Here is a 21144-nt window from a genome sequence, read left to right on the forward strand (position 1 = left end):
AAAATCTCCTGTTGCATCTGCCTCGTCTTCCTCTGGGTTACTTGTTTTCTTATGCGATTTGTAATTTTTTGTCATGAGTTTGTCTTCAGAAGTGACAGGGTGTGTGTGTGAGTGTGTGTGTGCGTGTGTGTGTGTGAGAGAGAGAGAGAGAGAGAGAGAGAGAGAGAGAGAGAAAGTCCCATGTGCCCTGGATTTAAAGAGTACCCTGTGCAACATTGTTTTCCCTATGTTTCCAGCTCTTTGTGCCTTGGAGATAGACCACACTCCTGCTTCATGTGCAGGCCTGAGTTTAGGGTTCCTTACGATTACTTTTTCCACCCAAGGCCCTGGACATCTGTCCCCTGGCCCATTCCTTAGGCTGGGAGGTGGATGTGTATTTGGGTCCCCTTGTCTAGAACAGGACACCCTTCTGAAACCCTTGAATGCACTCAGGCTCATTCTTGCTCCCCAGCCTCTTACAGGTCTTTCATCACTCTTGGGGGTCAGAGCCCAGGCTCTCAAGCCTGGATCCAGGTCTAAAGCCCCTCTCAGTGTCTGCTCCCTCCCACCACTCTGCTTGGAGTTCTCTTTGTCTTAGGTACCTAGGGATATCCTTTTTTTTTTTCAAGTTCAGCTTATTTTATTTTTTTCTTAACATTTCTACACTACACATAAGTACGTAGTGGGAGATGTCCCGTCCAGCCACCCTCTCAGTCCTTCCCCAAAGCTGCCCCATTTTTGAATGTTGCCAGTGCCAGCTAGCTCCCAAGCTCCCAAGGGGCTGCAGAGCTCCAGATGTTGCCCACACTGGGGAACAATGGGCAGATGGACGTAGGTTTTCTCGTGGCACCTCAGCTGGGAAGGAGGTGAAGATGAGGGGGGGCAGGTGACATCACAAGTCAACTCTCCAGCCAGGTGTCGTCAGGGGCAGAAGAAGCCGGAGGCTGGCTGCTGGCCTCTTCCATCCTGTGGCCTCGTGGGGAAGGTTTGCAGCCTGAACCCTGCTGGTCTGGGGCCAGAGGGCCAACACAGGCTCCCGCCCGGAGCCTCAGTGAGCAAAAAGCATCATCACAAACTCTGCAGGAGAGAGAAGGGGCCATCCAGGTCGGGGGGGTCCCAGCAGGGGCTGGGCTCAGCCTGGGAGGCGGAGGAGTGTCTGGGAAGGGGACTTACCATCAAAGTCGACGGTGCCATCGCCATTGAGGTCCACGTCTCGGAGCATCTCATCCAGCTCGAGATCCACCAGCGGCTCCCCCAGCAGAGCTGGTGCTGCCTGTCGCAGCTCCGCCACTGTGATTCGTCCATCCCTGTCCCTGTCAAACTAGGATCCCGGCAGGGCTCAGCCTCTCCCACCCAAAGCCATCTCCACCTTACCACGTGCTGTGCTTGGATGTCCCCACATTCCATGGTCCAAACTCTCTTCCTTCTGCTCTAGGACGTCTCCCTGGGTGGGTCCCCAAGCTGGGGTGACCCAACTCCTCTCCAACCCCTCCCCCTAGCCCGAGAGCTACCATCCGCAGGGCTCTGGATCTGCAGAGGCTGAGGCCCCCAGCCCCCATTTTCCCTGGCCCATTCCTTCCCTCTTCCTGTTGGGAGACCGATCAGGAAGTGGTCCGCACGTCCGCCCGCCCGCTGCCCACTAACCACCTCCCCACGCCACATCCCACACCTCTCGGAAGGCAATGCGGAGCTCCCGCACCCCCAGCATGTGCGCTGTCTCCTCCCTCAGCTTCGGGCCCATCAGTTCCACAAACTCCTCGAAGTCCACACGGCCACCCACTATGAAACCAAGCAGAGTATCACCATGGAAGGTGGGACCCAGGGAGGGGGCAAGAGGCAGGAGTCCCACTTTCTGTTGGGGGTGCACTCAGTGAGGCACCCAGGTGTGAGGGAAAGAGACCAAACTTTGGAAACAGACCATCCAGGTCCAAACCCTGGCTTTGCCGCTGATGGGGTGTGAGCTCGGATGACTGACTGAACCGCCTTCCTTGTCCTAGGCTGCGATAGGAGAGCCTACTGCTGGGGTGCTCTCGGGGCTGGGGGCCGTGGCTGTCACGCATGTGGGCTTCTGTAGGCAGCAACACATGCCCCTGAAGAAGCGTTCCCACGATGGCCCTCAGTTCTAAGATGCCATCAGTTATTAAAAAATAATAATAATAATAATAATAAAAATCAATGACCAAGTAACAGAAGCACGAGTCAGAATGTTTACATCCATTGTAAATCACGTCCCAGCCTGGGGCCGCCAAGGAGAAACAAGTGCAGGTGCCCTGGGATGGAAGGAATCAGAATTCGACACATCAGCTCATGATAACCACACAGTGCCCGCCTATTTAATCATAAGGAATGGCCAGGGTTCTGCCAGGCTAGGCTTCACTGGACCTCAGGAGATTCTTTTCAGGAGCCTCAGAGAGAGAGAGAGAGAGAGAGAGAGCTAGTACCGGCAGGAAGCACTTCACAAGGTAAAGGTGGGGCTCTTCAACCCAAGTTCCCCATAGAGCCCCAAGCATTTTACTTGGATCCCAGTGTCTTCCTTGTCCCCTGGTGTCCCTGCATCTGACAGGGCCAATGTCAAACTGTGAAACTGCCCTGGAAACTGCCATCTTCCCACCCCACCCCCTCAGCCCCGCTGGACGCCTGGAGCCGCCCGGGCAGGGAGCTCAGACACTGACTTCGCATCTTGACGTGCTGGGAGACCTCGATGAGCTCCATCTCCGTAGGCATGTAGCCCAGCGTCCGCATGCAGGCGCCCAGCTCCCGGTAGCCGATGTAGCCGTCACGGTCCGTGTCAAACTCCTCAAAGGCGGCCTGAAGCTCTGAAAGGGAGGGAGGTCAGGCCCAAGAGCCAGGCTCAGAAACACCTCCCGCCCGCTGTCACCAGCAAGGGTCACTCACCATCCAGCTCCTCGGGGCCCAGCTCGCGGTCCTGCGGGGCCAGAGTCCAGCATGTCCCCAGGGCCAGCCAGGACCCTGGGCGTCCTCCTCCAGCCCCTGCCCACACTGGCCTGGGCAGGGCCAGTCCCACAAGGGCAGGAGAAGGCAGCTGAAGTTGTGTGGGCCCCCGGAAAAGAGACAACTCCCCTTCCTGCTCCTGGGGCCCTGAACCCTCACAGAACCCTGGCTTTCAGGTCCAGCTCTGCTCACTGCCCAGCCTGGCCCAAGTCCTTCCCTTCTTCAAGCCCCAGAAACCTTGCCCTCAGCCAAGCTCCAGAGCAGAAGCAGCAGGAGGCTGAGTTCCAGGGCCAGGGTAGGCTGACCCTGAGGGTACAAGTCCCCACCCGCACTCTCAGGCTCCCCAGCCCTGCCCAGCGCCCCCTGACCTTCCCGAAGATGCGGTTGAGCAGGGGCCCATACGTCTTCTGAGCAGCATCGTGCTGGGGGGCAGGCCGGTGCCGGTGGGACTGGCGGCAAGAGGCCGGCCCAGCGGCTGCAGCGGCGGGCTCCTCCTGTCTTCCTCCAGTCCTGGGAGGGTTCTTGCTGCTCCCCGGGGCCTCGGGGCACTGGATCGGGGTCTGCTTCCCAGAGCTCTCAGCACCTTTCTGGGACCCTCGGAGTCCCCTCTCCCTCTTGCTTCTCCTTCTGGTCAAGGGTTGCCCCTCAGCCCCACTCCTGGGAGCCGTCACACCCACAGGGGGCCTCTGGGGGCTGGGGGCTGAGGCTGGGCCATACTGCTCCTTCACCTGCTCTGTGGCCATTGGAGACAGGAGGCAGGCCTCCAAGATGCGGCACAAGGAAGCCCCTTGGACCCTCAAATTAAAGCTGCTTATGTGTCCTGACGGCCTGGGATCAGGTCCTGAGTGGACTTAGGCTAAGTGAGGTAGGCAGCCAGGCCCTAATCCGGGCCCTCGCGCTGTGTGGCCAGGGCAGGGCCAGACAGGTCTCAGCTATAACGGGGGCCAGGACACCATGGCCGCCTCAAGCTTGAGACGGCAGCTCTGCCACGCAGCTGGGAAGCCCAGCAAATTCACTTCTCTAAGCCGCAGCTGCCTAGTCTATAAAATGGCAGCAATACTGCTGGAGAGTCAAGGACTTAGCCCAGTTGTGTGACGTAGGCAGAATTTAGCTCAGAGTGGACAAGAGAAGGCAGGAGGAACAGTGTGGGCAGAGGCCGGGAGGCAGGCAAGAACAGGACGAGCTCCCCTGGGGGGGGCTCTTATGGGTGACCCCTGGCTCCCCCAGACCAGCGCAGCTTCAAATAAAGGTGTGGAATTAAGGAAACACACTTATCAAAACAAAAACCAAGGGACCAGGAGGACTCTTCAAAATGCCTGGCAGTATCCCAGTGTCCCATAGCCCCCCCCACACCCTGATTTATTATATAGCCATATGCAAATCAAGGACCTTTATACAAAGTTGCACATCCAAGGCTAAGACAGGAACTCTCCCAAGGCAAAAACAGGATAAATTAGTGAAATCTACCAACATTGAAACAAAGAGTCAGAGGAAGGGCATGTATATTGCTTCCAGCAACCCAAGGAAAGAAGTCAGTGGGTACAAATACTCAGCATCACAGCCAATATGGAGGTGGAGGGGGGAGAACTTAGCCTTTTGCTAAGCCTGGAATCTAAAATGGTTTTTTGCCATTTATGGTCCACAACACCTGGCTGGAGGAGAGGGTGTGTGAAATTGAAGAAGAGAGCCCTTGAATGCTCGATTTCAGGTCATGGGGGTGAGGTCAGAGGAGGTGGGCCCTGGGGGACCCAGAGCCTGCACTGCGCTGCAGAGGCCCAGGGTGCGGCGTTTGGCGTTTTCAAGAATGTGGGGCCTAGCTGGTCACTTGGCCCTTCTGGGCTGGGGTTAGGGTTTCCTGGTGAGCAGCCTCATGAATGATTGAGAGCCTCTCGGGTTGGGTTTCCAGCAGGCCGCCTTAGCGCCGCCGGGCGCCATGCAGCAGGTCCCAGTGGGGCCCTGCAGACGTCTGGACCGCTGGGCGGGCAGGCAGGCACGCCCCGCTCCTTCCGGCCAGTGGCCTGCACCTCACAGGTAAGCCAAGCCAGGGCTCTGATGCAGAAGGGGCTGAAACCTGCGGGGTGGGGTCGGCCGGGGGAAGAGCCGGGAATGGGGAGATGGGGGCGGCCCCTGAGATAAAGGCCAAAGGGCTGGAGCCATGCGTCACAGGCGTGACTTAGCCTTTCAGGGGCGTCTGCTTCATCCCCTGACTCCATGCTGTCACCAGGGTTTCCTGTCCTTGGAGAGAAACTCCACACCATCGAGGGAAGTGGGGGGGGGGTAGCACCCTCATCCTCATCACGCCACTGAGCCCCCTTCTCTGTTCAGTAGCCCCAGAGGACAAAGGGGGCCGCCTCTGCCTTGAGTTGTGACCATGGTGAGAGGGCCGTGGCAGGGATGGAGATTAGTGAAGAGGCTCAAGTTGCTCCCAGGACAGCCCTCCTGGCCCCAGGCCACTGGGTCCCTAAGCTGCAGACCTCACCCTGAGGTCATGAGTTGCATTGGCTAGGGGAAGGGACCTCCTTGGCTCCAGACTCCCTGTCACCCTAGAATTCCTGTGGACCCCTGGGACCTGAGCCCTCCCTTTTTGGAATCTTAAACACTTGAACCTTAGAATACTAGACAAAAAGGGACCTGTAATAATCTGACTAAGTGGTTTTCAAACAGTGTTCCCTGGAGCCCTAAGGGTAGGCTCCTTTCATTTCATCTGAGCACTCCCTTTTCATTTACAGGAGTTCCACTGTCATACTTTATTTAAGGAAAAGATTCACCAGCTTTAAAAATATGTTAGAAAACGTCTGGTTTAGTCTACTTGGACACACTGAGACTCCAAGTGGTAGCATGGTAAGGTCTGAGTTTGGGTACTGGTGTCTCCCTTCCTACCTCTGACCTTGGGTGGGTCACTGGTCCTCTGAATCCTCTTCTCGTCACCAGCAAAATGAATTGCGTGAGGACTAAGTTAAGTAATTTATTAAAGTCCCTGGCATAAGGTAACTACTCAAAAGGTGACAATGCCTAGCCGGTGGTGACACAGTGGATAGAGTATCAACCTATGATGCTGAGGTCCCAGGTTTGAAACTCTGAGGTCGCCGGCTTGAGTGCGGGCTCATCAGCTTGAGAGCTGGGTCTCCATCTTGAGCATGGGATCATCAATATGGCTTAAGCCTGAAGGTTGATAGCTGGAAGCCCAAGGTCACTGGCTTGAGCCCAAGGTCGTGGCTGGAGTCCAAGGTCACTGGCTTGAGCAAGGGGTCACTGGCTCTACTGTAGCCCCCCCAGTCAAGGCACATATGAGAAAGCAATCAATGAACAATTAGGGTGCCGCAACGAAGAATTGATGCTTCTCATCTCTCTCCCTTCCTGTTTCTCTCTCTCTCTCTCTCTCTCTCTCTCTCTCAAAAGAAAAAGGTGATGATACCCAGAGAGGGACAGTGACTTGGATGGAGATGCACAGCATTTTTTTATACCCAGTCACTCATGCCCTCATTGACTTGCCAGGCAACCACTCTGTATCCAGCTGTACACTGGGGACCTCAGATGGACACTGCTATGGAAGCCAACCTGGGTGTTTTGGGCCGCAGGCCTCGCACGGAGCTTGATGATGAGGACTACTACCCCCAGGGTGTCTGGGACACAGTCTTCCTGGTGGCCCTGCTGCTCCTGGGGCTGCCCGCTAATGCACTCATGGCATGGCTGGCTGGCTCGCAGGCCCGACAGGGAGCAGGCACGAGGCTGGCCCTGCTCCTGCTCAGCCTGGCTCTCTCTGACTTCTTGTTCCTGGCAGCAGCGGCCTTCCAGATCCTAGAAATCCAGCACGGAGGGCACTGGCCGCTGGGGACGGCAGCCTGCCGTTTCTACTATTTCCTGTGGGGTGTGTCCTATTCCTCCGGCCTCTTCCTTCTGGCAGCCCTCAGCCTGGACCGTTGCCTGCTGGCGCTCTGCCCACGCTGGTACCCTGGGCACCGCCCAGTCCGCCTGCCCCTCTGGGTCTGCGCCGGGGTCTGGGTGCTGGCCACACTCTTCAGTGTGCCTTGGCTGGTCTTCCCGGAGGCCGTTGTCTGGTGGTACGACCTGGTCATCTGTCTGGACTTCTGGGACAGTGAGGAGCTGCCGTTGCGCATGCTGGAGATCCTGGGCGGCTTCCTGCCTTTCCTCCTGCTGCTCATCTGCCACATCCTCACGCAGGCTGCTGCCTGCAGGACCTGCTGCCGCCGCCAACCGAGACCCGCGGCCCGCCGTGGCTTTGCCCGTGTGGCCAAGACCATTTTGTCAGCCTACGTGGTTCTGCGGCTGCCCTACCAGCTGGCACAGCTGCTGTATCTGGCCTTCCTGTGGGACATCTACCCGGGCTACCTCCTGTGGGAGATGCTGGTCTACTCTGACTACCTGATCCTGCTCAACAGCTGCCTCAGCCCCTTTCTCTGCCTGCTGGCCAGCGCCGACCTCCGGGCCCTGCTGCGCGCTGTGCTCTCCTCCTTTGCTGCCGCGCTCTGCGAAGAACAGCCAGGCAGCTTCACGCCGGCAGAGCTGCAGACCCAAGAGGAGTCTGGGCAGACTCTGCCAGAGCCAACGGCTGAGGCCCAGCCACAGGCGAACCCCACGGCCCAGCCACAGGCGAACCCCACGGCCCAGCCACAGGTGAACCCCACAGCCCAGCCACAGCTGGATTCTGTGGCCCAGCCAGAGTCAGACGCCATGGTCCATTCTCAGCTGAACCCCACAGCCCAGCCACAGTCAGATGCCGTGGTCCATTCTCAGCTGAACTCCAAGGCCCAGTCACAGTCAGATGCCGTGGTCCATTCTCAGTTGAACCCCACAGCCCAGCCACAGTCAGATGCCGTGGTCCATTCTCAGATGAACTCCAAGGCCCAGTCACAGTCAGATGCCGTGGTCCATTCTCAGCTGAACTCCACGGCCCAGTCACAGTCAGATGCCGTGGTCCATTCTCAGCTGAACCCCACGGCCCAGGCAAACTCCATGGCCCAGCCACAGGCGAACCCCACGGCCCAGCCACAGTCAGATGCCGTGGTCCATTCTCAGCTGAACCCCACCGCCCAACCACAGTCAGATGTCGTGGTCCATTCTCAGCTGAACTCCGCGGCCCAGCCACAGGTGGACCATGAGGCCCAGGCCCAGTTGGACTCTATGGAGCAGTCACAGGCGACCCCTGAGGCCCAGACCCCTGGACCTGCCGCCAGCTCAGCCCCTAGCCCCTGTGATGAAGCCTCCTTGGCCCCATCCGAGGATCCCACCCCAGAGGCCCCTGAGAATCCAGCCACGCCCGCTGCCTCTGAGGGAGAAAGCTCCAGCAGGGCCCCTCCAGAGGAAGGTCCTGCTGCAGGACCCACGTGAGGGTCCAGGAAAGCCCAGGCCAGCCAGGGCCGCCAGCGGGAGACAGAAGAGTCAGCCCTTCAGAGAGGAGGGGCATCGTGGAGGAAGTCATCATGAGAAACCCCACCAAGTCCGCTGGGCCAACCAGAGGCTTTGGGGGAAGTGAGAATGAAGTGGCCAAAAGTCCCAGACAGTTTATTGTGAGCTTCGTGTTCCTTGCCTGGGTCCCGCCAAGCTCTTTCATGCTTGCCCCCCACACACACACACATGGTGACCCAACACCTCCTGAACTGTCATAACTCATGGTGTCTTGCTGGGCTCTGCCCTCCAACATACCCAGCCCCCACTGACAGTTTAGCCTTGGCGGCACAGGAGAAAGGCAGCAGGGGCGACTTCCAGGGCTTGGCCTGACTCCCTTCAATCCTTCCCTCCCTCTTCTCCCTGTCCTGTCCTCTGACCTGGGCACGAGGACAGCAAAGGAGGAAGTCCTACAGAGGTGGGAGGCACTCAGGGGCCAGCAGGAGACCGCAGGCTAGGAGGCTGGGGGCAGGAGTTCCTTCAGCAAGATGACTGGAGCTGAGGAGCGATTGGCCAAGCCTGGATTTGAATCCGGCTCTGGGTGACTTCACCCTCTGAACTCCTGTCTCTTCTGCCATTGTGACCATCCAATGAGAAAGTGTGCGAGGCGCCTCGTGAGAGCCGGTGGCACGCAGTAGCGGCACAGTGAGCAGATGTCCTTCTCTTGCTGGCGTCCAGGGATGCCCCTGTATGGACTGGAGGTATATGGGAGGAGGCGCCACCTGGCCTGAACATCTGGGATTCTGTGAGCTCGGGGGTCAAACAGCCCTGCCTATGACCAGTTCTGGACTGCTGGCACCCCGGTGGCCTCAGACAGCGTGAGGTCACCTCTGTGCCTTGGGTAGCTCCAGGGGACTTTGAGATATGCTCCATTTAAGGGTTCAACTAGTTTCCACCTGCGCATTGTGGTGGGAGCTGTAGGCCCAGAGTGTCCTGAGCCTGCCTCCATCTGAGCCCCTCCTGTACTCTCAGCCCAGGGCAGAGATGAGAGGGTGTCCAAACAGAGAGCTCAGTGGCTCCAGAAAGGCCGGAGGTCCCCAGAGGTCACACAGTGTCTCTGGGACAGAGCCAGCCAACCCCTTCCCTTTCAAACTGCAGACACTGCAAAAAAGAAAAAAAAAAAACTAGGAAGTGCTGAAGTTCTAGTTTCTGAGCCCCCCCTTCCCTTTCACATCCATCCCTCTCTCCTGGCTCCAGCCCACCCCACTTTCTCTCAATCCCTAGTGTTCCAAAACCGTGTCCCCTTATCCTCTTCACTGCCACCCCAATCCTTTCCCATTAGCTCAGCATCTGGGACCTTTAGCAGCTGAGCAATACCCTTACCAATAGATGTAAATGACAATGACATTTAATGTGTTATGCTCCCCAGGGGTGCTTGCATTCTAAAAGGGCAGCGGCCTGTGCAGACAGTCTGGACTGGTGCTGTCAGATCCAGGTTCTGGTTCCTACCTCTCTCTTTGCCTCAGTTTTCTTATCTGTAAAATGGGGTGATAACGTTCTTCTTGCGAGGTTGGCTGTAGGCCCAGGACAGAAGCACGCTGAGTGGTGATGACACTATCAGTATAACAGCATTTCCTAGCGATTGAATTGTGAAAACAGGCCTATGGGATAAAGATTTCTGGACAGGCACAAGCTTGTTGAATTCATTCATTCCGAAGCATTGAGAGTGCTTGCTAGGTGCCTTTCCAGCCAGCCTTCCAGTTTGGAGACACATGGGTGGGTTTAGGGGCATGAGCTCTGGTGCCCCTCTGGGATGGTCTGAGTCCTGGCTTTACCACTCAGCAGCTGTGTGGTCTTCAGCCAGCCTCTTGGCTTCTATGGGACTCTGTTTCCTCACCTGAGTGAGCACCATAATAATGGTCCCCAATTCCTGGGAGTGTTAATCCCTACAAAGGCACAGAATAAGGGCTTAATAATTGTTATCCATTAACTTGATTACACCAGTGGGCACCCGCAGGCCTCACCCAGGCCTGGGACCAGCACTGACCCACGGACCAGCGCCCATGTGGCAGCATCTTGCCCGCCAGGCACTGTCCCCTCAGCCACACTGCCCCCTCCTCCACATAGTGACCTCTTTAAAGTGCACACTCACTGAGAACAAGGTCTGGACTTGAACGTCCCTTTGGAGCACTCAGCAGAGTCCCTCTGCTCCCAGCTATGGGTCCCAAAGTCTTTTCAACGTGGCAGGCAGATCAGGGACTAAAACCTCAGTGCCAGCCACCTGCCTTCAACTTTGGTCCACACTCCAAACCCTACTTCTTGGCCACTAGGCCAGCCCTACCTCCAAAGTCCCCAAGGGGAATCCCATCCACAATGGATGACTGTTATCCGGGAGAAAGAACAGTGCCATGAAGGGTTTTGAAGAATGAAGAGGAGTTCTCTTGGTGGCCCACAGGAGGGTTTCGTGTTGGAGGAAACATGCACACCCAAGACCACGGGAGATGAAGGAAGGGCTCACCCCACTGCTCCATAGCCTCCCACCTCCCCGCTAGCACACCTGTGGGGATGGGTTCCCATTGCCCTCTGGAGAACTCAGTCCTTCTCCAGATAAGAGACAATGCCCTCTCCCTCATGGGGGCCAGACATTGATTCTGAGAGTTGTGAACATGAGCATTTTCAATTCGACACGCAGGGCTGCTTGTTCATTCATTCAACGTAAATTAATTGAACACACAGTGTGTGCTAGGTCTTCCTGTTCTAGGTACCGAAACACAGTGGGACACGAGACAAAGTGCTGTCCTCAGTTTGTTGACATCCTAGTGGGCTAGACAGACAAAAAACAAATACACAAATAATTATATAATATCAGGTCATGATTGAGAACTATGCAGGGGAAACAAGAGGGCCAGAGAGTGATGGGTGAGGAGGGTGGTCAAGGAAGGCTCTGGGAGGAGGTGACATCTGAGCAGAGACCTGGAGGAAATGAGGGATGGAGACTTTTCAAGATCTGGGGAAAGAGGCTTCATATGGAACAAGTAGGATGTGCCAAGGCCCTGAGGTAGGAAGAAAGGTGTTGTATTTCAGGGACAGGAGGGTTAGAGTCACTAGGCCACATGCAGGGAAAGGACTAAGTAGGTAATAAGGGGTGGTGAGCAGGGGTCAGACAGGCGGGGGTAGGGTAGGCAACCACCATGGATGTTATCTGGTTTGGGCTTTAGACACAATGGAGAGGGAGGCTTTATGGCTGCCTCCTTTCTTCCAAACCACCCTCACCCCTGTCCTAGGCTGGAGGGATTGGTCTGCCCGGGAGTATGGGGCAGCGGGAAAAGGAAGATGTTGGAGTCAAACAAATGGGGACTGAGTCCTGGAAGGTGACCAGGGGCAGGCACCTCTCCTCTCTGAGCTGTTTCCTCAACAGGGTGAGGTGCAGGAAATGAGGTGGGTATAAGCCCCAGCCCACATGGGCCACACATGGAGCTAGGGCCAGGCTCCTGCTGACTTGAGCTCTTTCCCCTCTTCCCCCTGCTCCCACTTGTTCTGGGAAAGGGAACTTGCCCATCACCCTTAGTCACCTAGGGCAGTAGATGCTCTGAGAAGGAATGAAGGGAGGTGGCCAGGGCTCCAGGCACACCAGCCCCACGTGGAGGTACGGAACAACTATGAGCCCCTTGTCCCAGGAGCAGGGTAGAAGGAGGGAGAGGTCTGTGAACTGACCTCCCGGCCTCCGTGGGAGATGGCAGAGGAAAAACAGGAAGGTGTGAAGGATCTGGGGAGTATGACCCCATTTCTATTTTTAATAAGGAGGCCCAGCAAGACACAGGGGTGTTCGTCTGGAAGAATCGGTTGGCTGGCGCCTTCCATTCCCCCCTTAAAACAGCTGTTTTATTTACATTGTTAATCAAGAGCACATACTTCTGTAACTTAAAAAAAGGCACATTCATACGTCGACTGCTCCAGTATATGATATATTTCGGAGCGGGTGGCGGGGGTAGGGGAGTGGGGGGGTGGACTGGGGGACCTTGAAGTATGCACTGGGGTGGGGGACTGGGAGAGCGGGGCTCCACTCACTCCTGGGAAGGGCCGAGTCAGTGACAGGGCTGCGGCCCGCACCTGCGGCCTCTGGACCCCACCCCCACAGGTGTCGTTGACCCTACCGCTTTGCCCACGAGCGACCCGGCAGTCTGGAGGGCGGGGCTCCCCAGGCTCCGCCCAGGCTCCGCCCCGGCGCCCCCGGCGCTCCTGGCCTCCAGGCTCCGCTCGCAGCCTCCTGCCCCGCCCCTCCGCGCGTGACCTCGGTCCCGCCCCCGCGAGCCCCAGCCCCGCCCCCCGCCCCCTGCCCCCCTCTCCTCTGTCACTTCCTGATTCCCGCTTCCTGCTTCCCAGAGGCCGGGATCCGGAGCCGCCCGAGGCCGGTGCTGCAGTCCCCGGCGCCCCCGGTGAGCGCTGCGGACTGGGGCTGGGGGCGCAGGCCGGGGGCGGGCGGGGCTACGGGGCGGAGCCGCGGGGGGAGCAGAGTGGGAGTTCGCGAGTCCCAGGAGACCACCTTCCCCTCCACGGAGCCCCACCCTCAGTCCCAACACCTTCGGCAACCCAGCCACTCCCCTCCTGGACCGGGGTACCTGGAAGTTGGGCTCCTGGTTCACATTGGACACCGCTCCGAGGCGGTTCTGGGATGCTCTGCGGCTGGGAGCGGCGTCCGGTCCCCCGCCCCGTCTTGCCAGGCCCCCTGGGCCGGCCTGGGGTTCCCTGCACATTCTTGCGGGCACTGCACATTTCCTGGGACTCAGAACTGGGGCCTGATGCAGCCCCAGCAGCACAGACCATCCCTGTCTTTTCTGTCCATCCTCATCATCCAGCTTCCAAATCCTGGGCAGGGAGGAACCCGCTGGGAACTCACTGGGACCCTCAGAGGAGCTAATCCTTCTCTGGCTTTGGCCCCTTCCCCCATTCTCTCTCTCTCTCTCTCTCTCTCTCTCTCTCTCTCTCTCACACACACACACACACACACACACACAGCCATTGGCCCCAGGAAGGGTCCTGTGGAGCCTCAGGACTCAGTATCCTAGTCCTTTCTCTCTCCACCCTGGGAGGAGGGAGCCAGGGTCTGCACCTGTGACCCCATTCTATGAGGGCACACTGAGAGCCAGGTAGGTTACAGTGCGCAGGCCCCAGTGGCATTCTCCCCACCCCACCATCCTGCCGGCAGCCCTGGGAGGCTGGGGGTTGCCAGGCTGGGCGCGCGCTGACCAGGCCTCTGCACACCGCAGACATGTCCTTCCGAAAAGTGGTCCGGCAGAGCAAATTCCGGCACGTGTTCGGGCAGCCGATCAAGAATGACCAATGCTATGAGGACATTCGAGTGTCCCGTGTCACCTGGGACAGCACCTTCTGCGCAGTCAACCCTAAGTTCCTGGCGGTGATTGTGGAGGCCAGCGGTGGGGGCGCCTTCCTGGTGCTCCCCCTAAGCAAGGTGGGGCCCGTGAGGACTGGGGGAAGAGCTGGAGGTGGCGTGGCCGCTCCGGCCAGACCTATCTGCTCACTCCGCATCTCATATGTTGTCCAGCCCCACGCTCTGGGCAGGTGTCATAATCCACATTTACTGCCTGAGATGTGTCAGCACAGGAAGAGAAAGTCTTTTATTGCCATGGAGTCAGGGCTAGAGGCAACAACCATTTCCTGCTCACCTGATAGTGCTCATACGGCAGAGGTGGGCCAGGAAGAGGCAGTCTGGCTCCCTGTGGGCCAGGCCAGGTGCCTTGCTCCTGCTCCATGGAGGGGAAGACGGGGCGCTGGGAGGGATGGAGCTTGGGGGCCTTGAGTCCACCTTGACGGCTCCCCTCACGCCTGCAGACGGGCCGCATTGACAAGGCCTACCCGACAGTGTGTGGACACACGGGACCTGTCCTGGACATTGACTGGTGTCCTCACAATGATGAAGTCATTGCCAGCGGCTCAGAGGACTGCACAGTCATGGTGAGCTGTGGGGCTGTGGGGGGTCCCGGGTTGCCGGTGTGATTCGAGGCCACTGGAAGCAGGGCCACGCACAGGCCTCGGCTGACAGCCTCAACCCTCCCACAGGTGTGGCAGATCCCAGAGAATGGGCTAGTGTCCCCACTGACAGAACCGGTGGTGGTGCTGGAAGGGCACACCAAGCGAGTGGGCATAGTTACCTGGCACCCGACGGCCCGCAACGTGCTGCTCAGCGCAGGTCCGCACTGCTTCTGTGCCCTTAGGCCTCTCCGTGTGCAGCTCGGGGACCTCCCACCCCTCTCCCCAGGCCCATCGGCGAGATGGGAAAGCTGAGGCCCTCAGGGGTCAAGAGGTCTGGTCTGTTCCCAGGAGGGTGGTCAGGGGACGCCTAGTGAGCTGACGTGCCCCCACTCGGCAGGCTGCGACAACGTGGTGCTCATCTGGAACGTGGGCACGGCGGAGGAGCTGTACCGCCTGGACAGCCAGCATCCCGACCTCATCTACAACGTCAGCTGGAACCACAACGGCAGCCTCTTCTGCTCCGCGTGCAAGGACAAGAGTGTGCGCATCATCGACCCCCGCCGGGGCACGCTGGTGGCAGTATGTGGCCTAGGAAGGTGAGGGTGGCAGGGAACGGGTCAAGGGGCTCAGTCAGGGTGTTGCACTGACCACTCTATATCCCCGACAGGAGCGGGAGAAGGCACATGAGGGGGCCCGGCCCATGCGGGCCATCTTCCTGGCGGATGGCAAGGTGTTCACCACAGGCTTCAGCCGCATGAGCGAGCGGCAGCTGGCGCTCTGGGACCCAGTAAGTGGCTGTGGCCAGCCTGAGGTAGCAAGTTTAAGATTGAGGGACGACCCTGAGTGAATAGGGCGAGAGTCACCCTGGAGAGAACCTATGGTTCCCAGGTTCTGAGCCAGGCACCTAAGGTTCAAAGGACCCGGAGCCCCCCTCCAGCCTCCCTTCTCCCTGCCTGCTGCTGGGAGGAGTCTGTAGGCCAGGAACAGGCCAGAAAGTGGGACCCTAGGAACAGAGGGGAACCAGGAGGGTCTGATGGGGCATATTATGGCCAAAGGCTTAGAGGTAGGAGAGAACCCACCAGCCTGGGAGAGGCAGCACTGGCTGGCATGGGAGACTGGCTGGGGAAGTCCTGATGGCGTGTTGGGACATTGAGAGGGAGGTTCTGGCCTGGCCTGGCCTGGCCCTGGCCTGACTGCACCCTACCCTGTGTGCCAGGAAAACTTCGAAGAACCCATGGCCCTGCAGGAGCTGGACTCAAGCAACGGGGCCCTGTTGCCCTTTTATGACCCCGACACCAGTGTGGTCTACGTCTGTGGCAAGGTGGGGCTGGGCAGGCCTGGTGGGACAGGGAAGAGGCGTGCCCGAGCACTAAAGCCTGTTCCCTCCCGCCCCACAGGGCGACTCCAGCATCCGGTACTTTGAGATCACAGATGAGCCCCCCTACATTCACTTCCTGAACACGTTCACCAGCAAAGAGCCCCAGCGGGGCATGGGCAGCATGCCCAAGAGGGGCCTGGAGGTCAGCAAGTGTGAGATCGCCCGGTAAGAGGGACCAGCAAGGCAGCTGGCCTTAGGAAGGGTGTGGCCTGGGGGCAGGGGTGAGAGGCCGATTATAGAAGGCTGCTCAGGAGGCCCTGGGGGCAGGGGGCAGTCTGGAAGCGCTGGGAGTAGAGTAAGGACTGGAAGTAGAGTAGAGGGAGTTAGGAGAGCTGGTAGGAGTTCTACCCATGGCTCCTCCCTCCCCTCCCTTTTCCAGGTTCTACAAACTGCATGAGCGCAAGTGTGAGCCCATTGTCATGACTGTGCCAAGAAAGGTGAGGCCACCCAGTTACCCTGTCTACCCCCTCCTCTTTCAGGCAGGTAGGCCACTTGGGTGACTAAAGTAAGGCCTGTGAATGAGACATTGGCCAAGTGGGGTGGGTCAGTGAGCTGGACAGTCGCCAGCTTGTCCTCTGGTGCTGGGGCGGGGGCAAGCCAAGATCGGGTGAGCTGAGCCCCGCTCAGTGTGAGCCACAGGAGACAGAGCCTGGAGGTCTTCCCATCGAAGGCCAGCTGACAGCACGGCTGGGCCCGGGCCCTCCAGGGGTGGGTACTCGGCCAGGCGCAAGGCACAGAGCTGGGGATGGAGAGATGGACAGGGAGTCCAGCTGTGTGGAAGCCCCCGCGAGGAGGGGACCAGGCTACCAGTGGCTGGGCCTCAGCTGCCCAGCCAAGAGCACTGGACGTGCTGCATCCTCAGCCAGTGTGTGCTGAGCCCGCCATTCAGTGTGCCAGGCACGTCCCCAGGAAGCGAGCTGCAAACAAGGCTGACAGGCTGCCCCAGGAACTCACAGTCCCGGGCACAGCCATGACTCCAGAATCCCACCAACCCCAGCTAAGGCAGGCTGGGGAAGGCTTCATAGGAAACTGCTGGCAGCGTCCGGAAGGGAAGTGAAGGGACTGTTGAGCTTAGAAAGGTAGTGGCTCGGGGCCAGGCCGTTGGGGAATGGGTTGACAGGGTGCAAGCCTAGAAAGCAGGAAGAGTGAGGAGGAGATGGTCACATAAGACCCAGACCACAGGCCCCTGGTGGCGGGCCCCCATCTGATCTGGACCTTTCCCACCCCCTGCCCAGTCGGACCTCTTCCAGGACGATCTGTACCCAGACACAGCAGGGCCTGAGGCGGCCCTGGAGGCGGAGGAGTGGGTGAGCGGGCGGGATGCGGACCCCATCCTCATCTCCCTGCGGGAGGCCTACGTGCCCAGCAAACAGCGGGACCTAAAGGTCAGCCGGCGCAACGTGTTATCGGACAGCAGGCCTGCGGTGGCCCCTGGCTCCACTCGCCCGGGGGCCTCGACGCCCGCCGCCTCCACCAACACTAGCTCCCCCAGCAGCGGCAGCCTCGCGGGAGTCGGGGTATGTGCCTGGCAGTCTGGGCTGGTGTTGGGCAGCTCGTGTGCTGTGCGCACCTGAACCATTTGCTGTCCCTCTCTGAGCCTCAGGTCCCCCAGTGTGCTGTGTGCGCCTGAACCATTTGCTGTCCCTCTCTGAGCCTCAGGTCCCCCTGTGTGCTGTGCGCACCTGAACCATTTGCTGTCCCTCTCTGAGCCTCTGGTCCCCCTGTGTGCTGTGCGCACCTGAACCATTTGCTGTCCCTCTCTGAGCCTCTGGTCCCCCTGTGTGCTGTGCGCGCCTGAACCATTTGCTGTCCCTCTCTGAGCCTCTGGTCCCCCTGTGTGCTGTGCGTGCCTGAACCATTTGCTGTCCCTCTCTGAGCCTCTGGTCCCCCAGTGTGCTGTGTGCTCCTGAACCATTTGCTGTCCCTCTCTGAGCCTCAGGTCCCCCAGTGTGCTGTGTGCGCCTGAACCATTTGCTGTCCCTCTCTGAGCCTCTGGTCCCTCAGTGTGCTGTGCGTGCCTGAACCATTTGCTGTCCCTCTCTGAGCCTCAGGTCCCCCAGTGTGCTGTGTGCTCCTGAACCATTTGCTGTCCCTCTCTGAGCCTCAGGTCCCCCAGTGTGCTGTGTGTGCCTGAACCATTTGCTGTCCCTCTCTGAGCCTCAGGTCCCCCAGTGTGCTGTGCGCGCCTGAACCATTTGCTGTCCCTCTCTGAGCCTCAGGTCCCCCAGTGTGCTGTGCACACCTGAACCATTTGCTGTCCCTCTCTGAGCCTCTGGTCCCTCAGTGTGCTGTGTGCGCCTGAACCATTTGCTGTCCATCTCTGAGCCTCTGGTCCCCCAGTGTGCTGTGTGCGCCTGAACCATTTGCTGTCCCTCTCTGAGCCTCAGGCCCCTGCCCGGTAGTCGATCTGGGGAGGGCTGCCGCACTGGAACCCCTGACCCCATGTTCCTGCAGGAGGCTGGGAAGCTGGAGGAGGTGATGCAGGAGCTTCGAGCACTGAGAGCGCTGGTCAAAGAGCAAGGGGAGCGGATTGGCCGCCTGGAGGAGCAGCTGGGCCGCATGGAGAACGGGGACGTGTAGGACCACAGGCCCAGTGGACGCTGCTCCTCCCCTCACCGTCTCCTCCTCCTCCTCTACCCCTTCTCACTCGGCCTCTGTTGGCAGGTCACAGTGCTGGCTGGCTGCTCCCTGCCCCCTGCCGAGGGCCTCTGGGGCAGGTTCACGGGCCAGTCCACACCCTCACCCATCCTGCGGGCCCAGACTGGAGCCACCGCCTGGCTTCTGTTACTGTTACTGTGGAGGGTTTTTGTACCAAGGCCAGCTTATACTCTGAGGGACCATCTCTCCACCCCCACCCGGCCCCCTGCTCCTGCCTCAGGAGGAGTGGGAGGGGTGGGCTCTATATTTTCATTCCAAATAAAATTCTCTTTCTAAAAGCCAGGTTTGCCATTTTGCTGCCAGGGCGGGGCTGGGGAAGGCAGTCTGGAAATGGGGCCAGAGGAGGCCCGCAGGGATCCCAGATAGGGAGGTCTGGGGGCCGCGAGCCACCCCCCCACAGTCAGCTTCCCTGAATTCTGTCAGGCGGGGAGACTGAGGCTGACATGAGCGAAGGAACTCGAGGGCCACACAGTGCTTTTAGCCGGGTGTCCAGTTGCTCCTATTGGAGGCCTGGTCACAGGCTCCACAGCCCCAGCCTAGCCCAGTGAGACTTGTAAGGATCTGATGTGGGTCAAGGTGGTCCCAAGAGGCCCAAGCCTCCCCCCCAGGGCCCTGCAGCAGGGAGGGTTGGTTGGGGTATTATGGGCAGGAAGCGGAAGCACCAAGTACCCTAGCTGCAGTTGAGTCTGTGAGCTCACTTCTCGCTCAGCACAGCCATCGCCGGAGGTGGGCGCCTGTCACTGAGAGGCCTGCGGACCGATGGTGAGCCTGCTGGGTCCTGGGGGTGGGGGCCACAGGAGGTCAGGGCTGGAGTGTCTGGACCTGGGAGCTAAAGAAGGATTCCCTCGACTAGGGCCAAAAGCAGGGAGTCCGGGCAGAAGTGTGAGAACGGAGAACCAGGACAGGCATGGGGTGGGAACTGGCCCTTTCTCTCACCTCACCTCAGAGCCGGGCCTCCCTGGGACTGAGGCTGTGGCCCAAGCACCCCACTCCAGGCCCAGAACCCCTTTATGACCCCTGGGCAGACCCTCCCTTGCCCTGCGGGCCAGCCCCGCAGGGCCTGCCTGGGAGGGCCGGCTTGCTTGTACCTCTGCACCCCTCCCCCCCTCATTTGCCTGTTCCAACCACAGGCTTCCTCTGGCAGCTGCACCCGCCTGCCCCAGCCTGAGGCCCCCAGGGACAGGGAGCTGAACTGAACGGAAACACTGCAGCTTGGGCAGGCAGTCCCGCAGGGCTGGAAGGGTGGAGGAGTCTCGGACCCTCTTCCGGGGCTCTGGCAAGGGGACCGTGAACAGTTGCCTTGGGGACTGGCTCCTGCATCCCAGCCTCAGGAAGAGCCAGACCCAACATCAGTCTAGCAGGCTCCCTTCTATCCCCACCCCTACCCCCATGAGTGGTCTTGACACAGTCAACCAATAGTTACTGAGCACCTACTGTGTGCCGGGAGTTGCTTACTGTGTGCTTGAGCCAGAAAGATCCTTGTCTTCTCACGGTTGGCTCTGGCAGGGGAGATAAGACTAAAAGCCCAATAAACCAGCAGCATTCCCTACTGAGTTAGGAGCGGAGTGAGGCAAGTAGAGGGTCAGGCCTGCGTCAGGCTGCAGGGAGAGGGTTGGGCTAGTGACCCAGGTCAGGTTAGGCTGCACTGAGGCGCTCTGAGCTACAGTGAGCAGGAGAGCCACGTGGCTGGCAGGGAGAGGAGAGGGGATGGAACATTCGGGCAGGGTCCCCCTCCGACACCCTATAGGGTCAGGATTATAAAGATGAAGTGGGAGGGAGGGAGGGAGGTGGACAGATCTCACAGGGCCAGGACAGTGTTGACCAAGTAAGGACTTGGGCTTTTCTACTTGACTGTCCCCATTTTGCCCAAAAAGCAACCGAGGACTCCGTCACCAGGCCTGCCGACGGCCTGGCCCCCAGCCAGGGAGATGAGCCCCTGCCTGTCTCTCCACAGGACCTGTCCTATGCCCTGGGGCTCGGGACGCTGCTGGCCCTGCCAGGGGTCCTGTGCTCTGGCGGCACCAAGGACGGCATGGGCTCCAGCTCCGTCACTGTGGTCCTGCTGCTGCTGCTCCTCCTCCTGCTGGCCACAGGCCTGGCCCTGGCCTGGCGCTACCTCAGCCGTGAGTCCGGAGGCTACTACCACCCGGCCCGCCTGGGCGCCGCGCTGTGGGGCCGCACACGCCACCTGCTCCGTACCAGCCCACCGGGCCGCTGGCTCTGGGCCCAGGGTGAGCAGGACTCGCCCGCTGAGGACCCAGGGCAGCAGGAGGATGAGCAGGACACGGAAGATGACAGCTTTGACGGCGGCCGCAGGGAGGCGATAGCCCAGGAAGAGGAGCGGCAGCGCGGAGAGCAGCTCAGTGCACAGCAGGGCCCGGAGCCCGAGCAGGAAGCACCTGAGGGTGACCCCGAAGGAGCCCTCGGCCTCAGCTCCCGGGGGCCAGAGGGCTCCGCAGGCAGCGCTGAGGCCCTGCTGAGCGACTTGCACGCCTTTGCCGGTAGCGCGGCCTGGGACGACAGCGCGGGGGGCCAGGCCCCCCACATCACTGCACTGTAGGAGCCAGCCTGGGGTCACATCCCTGCCACTGGGCCTCTGCTTCCCCAGCTGCCATGACTGGACACTGCCTGCCCTGGACCCCATTGTCACCCCCACCCCCACATGGAGAGCCTCAGACTGTCACTTAACCCCACCCCCACCCCCATTCTGTCCCCGAGGCTGTGCATCCCCACTCCCAGCCATCTGAAATAAAACCTCTCCAGCCCTGTGCTTCTGTGGTCCTGTAGTGACCCTCCTGTCCCTAAGCAGAGGCTCTCCTGGCACGACCTTGCCCAGACCT

General features: G+C 59.6%; 4 protein-coding genes across 5 annotated transcripts; 3 read left to right on the forward strand and 1 right to left on the reverse strand.

Moving 5' to 3' along the window:
- Positions 1 to 593: 593 nt before the first annotated feature.
- On the reverse strand, positions 594 to 3757 carry CABP4 (calcium binding protein 4). 2 transcript variants are annotated; one of them, XM_066360355.1, is made up of 6 exons: positions 3300 to 3757; positions 2875 to 2905; positions 2652 to 2795; positions 1649 to 1758; positions 1153 to 1300; positions 594 to 1056 (listed from the first exon to the last, which is right to left on the reverse strand). In XM_066360355.1, exons 1-6 carry the CDS (start codon positions 3672 to 3674, stop codon positions 1028 to 1030), a joined length of 837 nt encoding a protein of 278 aa, XP_066216452.1. In that variant the 5' UTR covers positions 3675 to 3757; the 3' UTR covers positions 594 to 1027. The 2 variants fall into 2 exon arrangements, with proteins under 2 accessions (XP_066216452.1, XP_066216453.1); XM_066360356.1 differs by having other exon boundaries at positions 2875 to 2984; positions 3300 to 3423.
- Positions 3758 to 6465: 2708 nt separating this feature from the next.
- On the forward strand, positions 6466 to 8280 carry GPR152 (G protein-coupled receptor 152). Its single transcript, XM_066360357.1, has 2 exons — positions 6466 to 7674; positions 8053 to 8280. The coding sequence occupies exons 1-2, from the start codon at positions 6466 to 6468 to the stop codon at positions 8278 to 8280; spliced, it is 1437 nt and encodes a 478-aa protein (XP_066216454.1).
- A 4328-nt stretch (positions 8281 to 12608) lies between these two features.
- CORO1B (coronin 1B) lies at positions 12609 to 18584 on the forward strand. The gene is made up of 11 exons (XM_066342416.1): positions 12609 to 12713; positions 13545 to 13747; positions 14128 to 14250; positions 14356 to 14485; positions 14666 to 14847; positions 14936 to 15055; positions 15485 to 15589; positions 15666 to 15811; positions 16026 to 16083; positions 16882 to 17163; positions 18101 to 18584. Exons 2-11 carry the CDS (start codon positions 13547 to 13549, stop codon positions 18224 to 18226), a joined length of 1473 nt encoding a protein of 490 aa, XP_066198513.1. The 5' UTR covers positions 12609 to 12713; positions 13545 to 13546; the 3' UTR covers positions 18227 to 18584.
- A 394-nt stretch (positions 18585 to 18978) lies between these two features.
- Positions 18979 to 21066, forward strand: PTPRCAP (protein tyrosine phosphatase receptor type C associated protein). Its single transcript, XM_066360358.1, has 2 exons — positions 18979 to 19066; positions 20259 to 21066. The coding sequence occupies exons 1-2, from the start codon at positions 19064 to 19066 to the stop codon at positions 20862 to 20864; spliced, it is 609 nt and encodes a 202-aa protein (XP_066216455.1). The 5' UTR covers positions 18979 to 19063; the 3' UTR covers positions 20865 to 21066.
- Positions 21067 to 21144: the final 78 nt, after the last annotated feature.

Source organism: Saccopteryx leptura, chromosome 1, assembly GCF_036850995.1.
Source record: "Saccopteryx leptura isolate mSacLep1 chromosome 1, mSacLep1_pri_phased_curated, whole genome shotgun sequence".
NCBI classification, from domain to species: Eukaryota; Metazoa; Chordata; class Mammalia; order Chiroptera; family Emballonuridae; genus Saccopteryx; species Saccopteryx leptura.

Coding starts and splice junctions, on each gene's coding strand:
- CABP4 (XM_066360355.1), bottom strand. CDS start 3,674: ATGGCCACAGAGCAGGTGAAGGAGCAGTATGGCCCAGCCTCAGCCCCC. Junction 1,301..1,648: donor TCCGCATTGCCTTCCGAGAG/GTGTGGGATGTG, acceptor CCGGGATCCTAG/TTTGACAGGGACAGGGATGG. Junction 1,057..1,152: donor TGGCACCGTCGACTTTGATG/GTAAGTCCCCTT, acceptor TCTCTCCTGCAG/AGTTTGTGATGATGCTTTTT.
- GPR152 (XM_066360357.1), top strand. CDS start 6,466: ATGGACACTGCTATGGAAGCCAACCTGGGTGTTTTGGGCCGCAGGCCT. Junction 7,675..8,052: donor AGCCACAGTCAGATGCCGTG/GTCCATTCTCAG, acceptor GTGGACCATGAG/GCCCAGGCCCAGTTGGACTC.
- CORO1B (XM_066342416.1), top strand. CDS start 13,547: ATGTCCTTCCGAAAAGTGGTCCGGCAGAGCAAATTCCGGCACGTGTTC. Junction 14,486..14,665: donor CAACGTGCTGCTCAGCGCAG/GTCCGCACTGCT, acceptor CCCACTCGGCAG/GCTGCGACAACGTGGTGCTC. Junction 17,164..18,100: donor GCAGCCTCGCGGGAGTCGGG/GTATGTGCCTGG, acceptor ATGTTCCTGCAG/GAGGCTGGGAAGCTGGAGGA.